Here is a 9,448-nt window from a genome sequence, read left to right as displayed (position 1 = left end):
TGAGGTTAAATAGACATCCTTCGTAATGTTTGATTGATTGTTGGCTTGTTTTCTGGGCTGAAAAATGTACCCGTAATAAGTTGACGTTGAACTTTTCACGTGTACAAGTGGATATGGTGCTACGTTTTCGCCTCAATACATTTCCTCTTTGCGACCTAAACAGGACGTCAGTTCGTATTTTCCGCTGCATTTGAAGGCAGCATGATATGCATTTGACCAACAGTGTATGCGTAGGTGTCCCCCTGGTCCTAGTGCAGAGGCGATATTAATTTGGAAACATTGCATTTTCAAAACATTTGACAAAGTTTCAAAATTCAAGGTAAATGGACGAAATTTGCCACAAATCATGTCCCGCGCCCTTCATGTCTGTCCAATGTAATTAGCTTCACGGAGATGAACGCTAAAACAAAAAAGGGTAAAGAAAAGTAAACGAAAGGTTCAGCCTCAGCGGAACTATTCGACAGCTGCTTGCTGCACTAACACGAACTTTGTTTAGTGTAACGCTGAAAGTACGGGAAGTGTAGCGACAGTTTCTTGTGTGTTTACTGTCGTCGTCCCTCTGTGAATTTGTTGTTTTTGACAGAAAAACAAAGATGGCAGTGAGCGCGGTGCACTTGGAATCTGACGCCTTTTTGGTGTGCATGAACCACGCGCTGAGCACGGAGAAGGAGGAAGTGATGGGTCTGTGTATCGGGGAGGTGGAATCCGCCCGGATGGTCCATATTCACTCTGTAATCATCCTGCGGCGTTCGGACAAACGGAAAGACCGGGTGGAGATCTCCCCGGAGCAGCTGTCCGCCGCCTCCACCGAGGCCGAGCGACTGGCCGACATCACTGGCAGGCCCATGCGGGTAGTGGGCTGGTACCACTCCCACCCGCACATCACCGTGTGGCCTTCTCATGTGGACGTGCGGACCCAGGCCATGTACCAGATGCTGGACCAGTGCTTCGTGGGTCTGATTTTCTCCTGCTTCATCGAGGACAAGAACACCAAGACCGGCAGAGTCCTGTACACCTGCTTCCAGGTACCAGGGCTGCAAGATCTGCACCAACTTGAGGGGAAATGTGTCAAAACTCTGCTGATGTTCTGCTGCTACACCAATTAAGATTAAATGTTCTTTACATGGACATAAAAACAGTAAACAGAAAAGTATAATTATTAATTAATTAAAATAATGTAATATAATCACAGATTTTAATGGCTGGTGTGCTTGAAACTGCCGTGTTTTTAAAAAACAAACCTGCTTTTCCCTCCAGTCGGCTCAGGCCCAGAAAGGCTCTGAGTATGAGCGTGTGGAGATTCCCATCCACGTGGTTCCTCGTGATGCCATCGGTAAAGTGTGCCTGGAGTCGGCCGTGGAGCTGCCAAGGATCCTATGCCAGGAGGAGCAGGACACTTACCGCAAGATCCACAGCCTGGCCCACCTGGACCCTGTCACCAAGATCCACAACGGCTCAGTGTTCACTAAGAACCTGTGCAGCCAGATGTCAGCCGTGAGCGGGCCTCTGCTGCAGTGGCTGGAGGACCGACTGCAGCAGAACAAACAGAACATTATGGAGCTGCAGCAGGAGAAGGAGAGGCTGATACAGGAGCTGGCTGCTCTATGAGGGGGAGCAGGAGCTGGAGAGGATAGATGTCTCTCGATGTCCAGTGGGGAAGGAGGAGAGGCTGATTGAGGAGCTGGCTGATCTGTGAGAGTAGAATTATTAAAATCAACACCATAGACATTAGCTCTTGTTGAACAGAACATCTTGTGGTTATTTGGTTAACTCATGTCTCTAGTGTGTATACTAGGAGCTTGTGTTGAACATTGTCAATTTCAAAACTGGGGTTGACGCAAATAGAAATGCATCCAATAAGACAAACCCATAGCACTGAAAGCTTTGCCTTTGATTGAGCTTTTTACTTATGTAACATGTTGACATCACTTGGCACATGAAATTACCTTCTTGATGCTCCACGAGTGAATTGTAAAGAAACCTCAAAGGAAAACGCCAACTGGTTGAGTTTCTGTTCTGCCTGAAACAGAACATAACACAAAGCTCCATTTCCTTACATTAACGAACAAAAGCATGTTTATACTGCCCAAAATTGAACAATTGAAGAAGGAACTTAAACCAGAAGTTTAGTTTTTACTTTGAAATTTCAGCTTGTGTGTTTGAATTTTAATTAAATCTGTATATCCTCAAAGGCCAAACATTGGACGAGATATTAGTGGCTGTAATTCTTCCTTTTCCCAGTGCCAAATGAATACTCTAATTCAGAGGTGTTCTCCACTGTGGGGATTTGCTGTATTTCTTTGTTTCGTATATTTGGGTTTGGGGACTGTTGATGAGAATAAAAACTTGTATGTGTACTTGTGTGTATAAAGAATCATGTGCTGTGATGGCCATTTATCCTTTCTTGTAAAACTGAAGAGACTCTTGTGTTGTGCCACAATGCCCAATTGCAACACTCTCTAGAGCAGGGGTGCCCACACTTTTTCAGCACGGGATCTACTTTTAAGCAGACCAAGTGTAAGCGATCTACCGCTCTAACGGGGGTGTATTACTTTACAACCTATAACAACACTGTCTTGTGCACACTCTACTTTATGCTCATAGACCATTAGATGAGGGTGCCGACTCGGCCGGGTGTGCAACGGCGTACTTGCCGGTGTCGGCTAACTTTTAACGATATGCTTAAAAATACGCGGTCGACGTATTGGGCACCCCTGCTCTAGAGTCTCAGATAGAATGGAAACCTTATAAATGAGCAAGTGAGCATATAAGGGCCCAGATCTGAAAAATGTAAATAGAAAAAACTATGTTATACGGTGTATGATATAGGGTAAGTAATCTTTTTGGAAAAACATACAACGCATTATTTATGACAAATGTTCTTGCGTTATCGTTGACAAACTAATTCCAGTAAAGTAAACTAGGGGGCGCCAGAGAGACGGTCCCTGTATACGGCACGTCATCATGTATCCCGAATACAGAGATCGTGTATTTTACATAATGAATAACTCTGTATCCTGAATTTAGCTACGGAGAGCACGGCCAAAACTATAAAATAAAACAGATGCTGCCTTGTACTCTGTGAGTCTTCATTAACATCAAAATAAATAACAATAATAATATTTTGACTTGTTCAGCTTCAATTCTCTGACCAACCGAAAGGAAAGTGGGCGTATACAGTAGGTTTTGGTCATCTTTCTTCCTGTTCCAAATAGACGATCTTAGCGCGACGGTGAGGTAATCAGTGCGCGACAGTCGAGCCTCCACAGTATACTGTTGCTCTCAGACATGGCTGCGCCCTCGGAATGCGGCGGCGGCTGTGGGCTCGCATGGTACCGACGGCCGGTGTTCAGGCTTACGATGCTCCTGTTCGCCGTGTCCTCCCTACCGACAGCCACGGCGCTGATAGAGGGCCTGTACTGCGGTACGGAGATCTGCTACGATGTGCTCGGCGTCACCAGGGACGCCGTCAAGGCGGACATTGCTCGGGCTTACCGGCAGCTGGCCCGCCGGTACCATCCGGATCGGTTCCGGGCAGGAGACCCCGGCTTGGCCGGAGAGACACAGGAATCGGCGCACGCGAGGTTCCTGCTCATCGCTACCGCGTACGAGACGTTAAAGGTGTGTGAAATATAACATTTTCCTCAGACAATAGGACTTATAGTAAATAAAGTACCTGGAAGTCGCATTAACAAACGATTTCGCTCAAAGCTGAACTACAAAAAACGAACTTTCTCAAGCATCAGACACATGCAGGTATTTGGGCTCATAACTGCTGTCGTTCCTTACCACATTATGCCTTATGTAGATGGATAATAACCTTATTTTCATTCCACATATCCTTATCAATCATATTTAAAACCACTAAACGTTATGTTCTCAAAGCACACACAGTGAAGACTCTGCTCGCATCTATTAAAGGAACTGATGAGGTCACATTAAAGGGGGGGCATGAACTAACTTGGCTTGTTCTATTTTAACTCCCCAATTTGAAAACACTAGTCGTCATTCTAACTCTGGTGCTTCTATAACACAGTGGGTACAACACAGTTATTGTGTTTCAGGAGTTTGACACAACACAAACTAAACTAATAGAACTGTTACTGCATTTCTACCAACAGCCCACATTCAATAAAGTCATAACTGCTTCTAACTATAAGAGTGTATTTGTTACGCTCTGTAGTATCTTTGTAACAGATGTAGTAGATTGTATTCATAGTTTCCTGAGGTGTCATAGTTGACACCTCATGCCTGGGAAGGAATGGGAAAAAAAACCTGGTCTTCCTGTGGGGTGTGTTACCATCACGAGCCACAAAGAACAACGTCAATGCTCATCACCGTGGATATGAGAAACCCTGCTGCAGGGATGGAGCTGAATTGCTCTAAAACATCATTCATTCATTCATTCATTCCATGTGCCGTCTTAATATGCTGGGCCAAAATTGTTACAAAGACCAAAACATCAACGCAACACACTCCTTTACTCAGATCAATTCAATGTGAAGTTAGACGTGTTGCATTGCATGAGGCATATGGTTTTCACACAAGATACTCAGAGACAAGATCAGTGCTCTGGTCAGTTCATGTCCTGGGACTAACATGTGTATTTCTATCCCCAATCACATGAAATCAATGGATAGGTGCTTAATTAATCTCTTTCAGTTGACTGATTTATTAGCTTTGAACTTGATGGTATCGTCATCATTGACAGGTGTTGCATTTCTTTGTGTGTCGGGTATAGAATTGGTAGTATTTACACAAAGCAAACGCAGTGTGTCAGTTCAGGAAGGCCTGCAGGTATTTACAGAGGAAAAATCAACTGAAGACTCAAAGGGGGAACGTTTGCAGTAAGACCAGAACTATTGATACAAAGTGTTTAACTATAATTCACAAGCAGGAACCCATACCTCCTCCAGGGCACAACACTCTTCTGATTGAACTATTTACTACCGATATGAATACAAATTTCCACTAGCACCTGGAATTGGATGTGTTAAGAGATTAATCATGTAAATTCATTTTACAACCAATGCTCAAGATGAAGTGAGGATTCATCAAAACCAAAACAGAAATGAAAGCATTCATCTTCCTCATCGTGCGCTTCTGCAGGATGAAGAAACTCGGAAGGACTATGACTACATGTTGGACAATCCAGAGGAGTACTACCAACACTACTACGCCTACTACAGCCGCCGGCTCGCCCCCAAGGTGGACGTGAGGGTGGTGATCCTGGTCACCATCTGTGCCATATCCATCTTCCAGGTACCAATGCAACCAGAAGTCCTAAAGGGACCGGCACCAAGACAGTTAGGAAGCGGAACAGGCAACACATTCCTAATGATGAATCCCAATGGCCCACAGCCTGCCGGTTTTCTATCCGGCCATTAAATGAACTGCTTCCCCTTTGTATTCCAAGCTCTAAGGTGTGCTCCCAGGTATTTGGGATACCAGGTGCGAGCAATTCATTTAATTGTCTCCCTTGTTCACCTGGTTCTCCCAAATTTCACCACACACAGTTGTCCTGTAGACGGAATAGGCAGTAGCTCTGTCTGCTGAAATAAAACACCATCTGTCAAGGCCCATGTCACCACTAAGTCCCCACTAAGTCACAAAGTTGGCTCCCATTTCAGCGAATTATGTTAACCCACTTAAACCATCCTGTGTTTCCTCCAGTACTACAGCTGGCACAGCAGCTACAACGAGGCCATCAACTACCTGGTGACCCTCCCCAAGTACCGAATCCAGGCAACGGAAATCGCTAAGCAGCAGGGTCTCCTCAACCGGCCCAAAGAGAAGGGCAAGAACCGACGGTCCAAAGAGGAGATACGCGAGCAAGGGGAAGAGGTGATCCGGGACATCATCAAAACCAAGATTGACATTAAGGGAGGCTACCAGAAGCCCAACCTGTCGGACATCCTTCTGTGTCAGATCGTGCTGTTCCCCTACTTCCTGGCCAAGTATGTGGCCTGGTACGTCTCCTGGCTTTACAAATTCACCATCTGCCGGGAGGAGTATGGAGAGTTGGAAAAGCTCTACATCATCAGGTCAGTTCAGTTCCAGGACTCCAGAAAGTAGCATAATCTACTACCACCAAACTAAGCTGCGGCACGCCCGCGGTGTGTTTGCAGTGTTTGTGAACACATCCACTCTGGAGTGTATACCAGTCCGGTGGTTTGATCAGCACCTCCTCTCAGTGACAACAGCACTCTTGTTTTTTATTTCTCAGGCGCAATATGAAGATGTCCGAGTCTCAGTTTGACAGCCTGGATGATCCAACCAGAGAGTCTTTCCTGAACAGACGCCTCTGGATCAGAGAAAACTACGAGGTGTGTGGGGCTTAAATTCTTTCCTTTTCTCCTTTTCCTTATCTCTAAGCCAACACATGTGTCTCAGTCAAATATCTCTGCTGCAACTTACAAAAAGACGATGTCAGTGACTCTGAATTTTCCATTATTGCATGTTAACATGATTTCCCATTGGCTGATTTCCATCAGGTATATAAACTAGAACAGGAAGAGGAGATGAAGATAAAGATGGCAAACGACCCGAGGATGAAGAGGTATCGCCGATGGATGAGGAACGAAGGACCGGGCCGACTGACCTTCATGGACGATTGATGGTTGCGAACTCTGTACACACACACGTCTGCCTTAGTGCGCGCAAACACAAAAAAACACACACACACACACACACACACACACACACACACACACACACACACGGACGTTTCCACCGTGCTGCTTGTATCCGTGTACAGACAGATGAACTGCCTGTTTCTACAGTCAGAGATATTTTCCTACAGATTGTATTGGACTTGAAAACAGAAGTGAATGGGAGATTTTAAGTGTGAGCAGGAAATTTGAGTTATTGCCAATTTTTAAGTCTTTTCAAACCCTCATATCCCAGTTTATTTGAATCATGATTATAATTTTCCTCCATTTTTGTTCATTCCCTCCAGCGGCTTTTCTTGCCTTGAGTCCAAATGAAGATATGAAGGAGTTTTGGTGTCCAACGAGCTGCCCGAGGCGTTGGACAGCCACCGGCCTGCGTGTCGCTCTAGATTAGAGCAGCCTTTAGGATTTACATTCATACCCTCTAGTCTCAACAAACCAGTGCCTGACGAAAAATTCTGTTTCATTACAAGTCGGTTGGTGGCTGGAATATAAGTTTTCATCTCTGTGGCTAAGTTTCCATTACAGGTGTCAATGTTACATAGATTTTGGATTTTTTTTTGCCGATATCATTTTTTGACTGCCTGTTTGTAATTCATATGGTTCGTTTGGTTCTGATTAGTGTTTACTCAGTTAAGACCTAAAAGAATCTATATGACAAAATAAGCCTGTAGTTTCGGAGACAGAGGGAAGCAAAACAGCACAGAATCAGACACAAATGAGACGAATGACACTACATAAGAGCACTTAAGCTTGGGTGTATGTGCGTACACGGTCTGGCTCACGGAGGTATCCGGATGCAGGCACACACGCATGTACTGTTGCTCTGTGCTGTACGCCACAGTCACATTGTTTGACTCTGGAAGTTCTTCAGTCCTCTAGCAAGACTTTTTTTTACAGATTACAATGAGGGATCAGCTGTGGGATCCAAGGATGGACACGTTGAAACCTCAACAGGAGGTTCCCTTTTAGATTACATGATGTAACACCTAGAACAGCGATTCAGCCTATGCTTGCTTGCTATCAGACAAGATGAGTGAATCTGCCAGGTGAGGGAATGCAGTTTTCTTACTCCGATTATTGCATTTACGTGCCTGAATCAATGGACTTTCAGTTGCACAATCCAAAGTAAGCGTTCACCAATGTCTGTCCAATGATGAATGCATGTGCAAGTGTGAAAGAATCTTTTATTGCCTATAATCAAAGATTGAATGTGCATGTAAACATACTGAATGGTTACGTGGTTTATACTGTATATCAGTCAAGTACTGCATTGCATCTAATGTATGAATGTCACGAAAGTTCTGCTGCGTTAAGATCAACAGAACCAACAGGAAGACACAAACAGTTCCAATGCCAAGTGCTCCTAATGTCTCATTTGAATTGTACTATTAAGATAGTAAGATGTGTGGGCTGAAACTGATCTACCCTCTCGTCTGATGAAGACAGAAGACGACGGGTTGAACGGAATATTACACGTCTGTTGTACAAACTTAGGGCTGCTGATAAACCGGTTGGTAGCTGAGACTGTAAAAAATCTTTCTGACTGGCTGCAGGCATTTTCTTCATGTTTATTCTACCGATACGATGCGTTCATCAAAATGAGCCTTTAACTCTTTCAGATCTGTGTCTCTTGTTTAAATATGTGCAACTGGATGCCAAAGTCACACCTGCAAGAGTGTCAATTTGATCAACAGTAGCAATATCACACAGGTTGTCGTGGTTCCCCTTCATGTCTGGATCGTGGCAGTGCTGTTCAACAATTTTAATTTATGTCAGGTTATTTATTATTTCACTTTTAATGTCTGTCCTTTTGGCGTGTCGATGGAATCAAAATCATGATGTCACCCATGCAATTGTATGGACAAAATACAGCGACTTGCTAACTGAAATTGTAGGTGTAACTGTCCAGAATAAAAGTGGGATAAGTCAGCCGAAGTTTCCATACAGGGAACATACTGTATCATTTCCGCAGTTTAACCAGTAAAACACACCGTATCACAATGTCACTGTAAATGAAGCTTGTTTACAAGTCTGTGTAATTCTCAACTGCAACTTGAAGGAGTGATTTGGAATGAGTTACTTTTCCAAATCGTTATAAGACAGGAACATTTTGACTTTGCAAAAAATAAATCGTTTGTTCCGATTCCATTGAGCTGCCCCAAGTTAGTCCACAATCTGAGAGAGAATGCTAATCAACTACTTCAATCAACAATAAGACAGAATGATTCAAAATAAATGTGTCTTGCATTTTGATGACTCCAGTCAGAATGTTCATGCCTACTGAACTTTGTGTTTCGTAACGCAGATATTGTTTCTGACAGACTGGAGCTTTTCTTCAACTGTTTCCAGGCGTGTCCCATGATTGTCTTGCTTCTTCCTGACCTCTGAGTCCTGACACTATTGTCCCTGGCTTCTCAAATTTCAGTCATTTCAAACATGGCATACTTATGGTTAGTGTACAGTGACACATTTTAGCACTTATGTTATCCCGGAACCTTTGCCTAAGGTCCAAGTTCTATACATCAACTCCTGTGGTCTGAACGGGAGATAAGCAGTGTGACTTTAGGTACCTATCCAATACATTTTGCACATTTGGCTTGAAAACTGCAGATTTTGGAATTGACTCCGTCCATAAAGTTTCTGCATCCTTAAAACTGGAAAAGCTAAAGCAACCTGAACATTGGCTCTGAATCTCACCCTGTGCAACTTGAGTACTGTACGTCACAGAATCTAAATTATTTCTAAATTATTTGAGTAGAATGTCAGAACTAAGA

At 43.9% G+C, this 9,448-nt stretch overlaps 2 protein-coding genes across 2 annotated transcripts; both read left to right on the top strand.

Annotated features, from left to right (window-relative positions):
- The first annotated feature begins 482 nt into the window (after window positions 1-482).
- On the top strand, window positions 483-2,365 carry brcc3 (BRCA1/BRCA2-containing complex, subunit 3). The gene is made up of 2 exons (XM_076164381.1): window positions 483-1,025; window positions 1,258-2,365. The coding sequence occupies exons 1-2, from the start codon at window positions 594-596 to the stop codon at window positions 1,606-1,608; spliced, it is 783 nt and encodes a 260-aa protein (XP_076020496.1). The 5' UTR covers window positions 483-593; the 3' UTR covers window positions 1,609-2,365.
- An 891-nt stretch (window positions 2,366-3,256) lies between these two features.
- On the top strand, window positions 3,257-8,822 carry dnajc25 (DnaJ (Hsp40) homolog, subfamily C, member 25). Its single transcript, XM_076164210.1, has 5 exons — window positions 3,257-3,621; window positions 5,110-5,262; window positions 5,674-6,044; window positions 6,227-6,326; window positions 6,495-8,822. The coding sequence occupies exons 1-5, from the start codon at window positions 3,289-3,291 to the stop codon at window positions 6,615-6,617; spliced, it is 1,080 nt and encodes a 359-aa protein (XP_076020325.1). The 5' UTR covers window positions 3,257-3,288; the 3' UTR covers window positions 6,618-8,822.
- Window positions 8,823-9,448: the final 626 nt, after the last annotated feature.

Source organism: Genypterus blacodes, unplaced genomic scaffold, assembly GCF_046128005.1.
Source record: "Genypterus blacodes isolate CSIRO-AG114 ecotype Tasmania unplaced genomic scaffold, CSIRO-AGI_Gbla_v1 ptg000133l_1, whole genome shotgun sequence".
NCBI classification, from domain to species: Eukaryota; Metazoa; Chordata; class Actinopteri; order Ophidiiformes; family Ophidiidae; genus Genypterus; species Genypterus blacodes.
The sequence above is the reverse complement of the archived record's forward strand: the minus strand, read 5'-3'. Positions and strand labels throughout refer to the sequence as shown.

What these genes read in the sequence shown, in the direction of transcription:
- dnajc25 (XM_076164210.1), top strand. Translation starts at nt 3,289, where the DNA reads ATGGCTGCGCCCTCGGAATGCGGCGGCGGCTGTGGGCTCGCATGGTAC. An exon ending in GTGCCATATCCATCTTCCAG is followed by an intron (nt 5,263 to 5,673) that starts GTACCAATGCAA and finishes TGTTTCCTCCAG; the next exon opens with TACTACAGCTGGCACAGCAG. An exon ending in GGATCAGAGAAAACTACGAG is followed by an intron (nt 6,327 to 6,494) that starts GTGTGTGGGGCT and finishes GATTTCCATCAG; the next exon opens with GTATATAAACTAGAACAGGA.
- brcc3 (XM_076164381.1), top strand. Translation starts at nt 594, where the DNA reads ATGGCAGTGAGCGCGGTGCACTTGGAATCTGACGCCTTTTTGGTGTGC. An exon ending in TCCTGTACACCTGCTTCCAG is followed by an intron (nt 1,026 to 1,257) that starts GTACCAGGGCTG and finishes TTTTCCCTCCAG; the next exon opens with TCGGCTCAGGCCCAGAAAGG.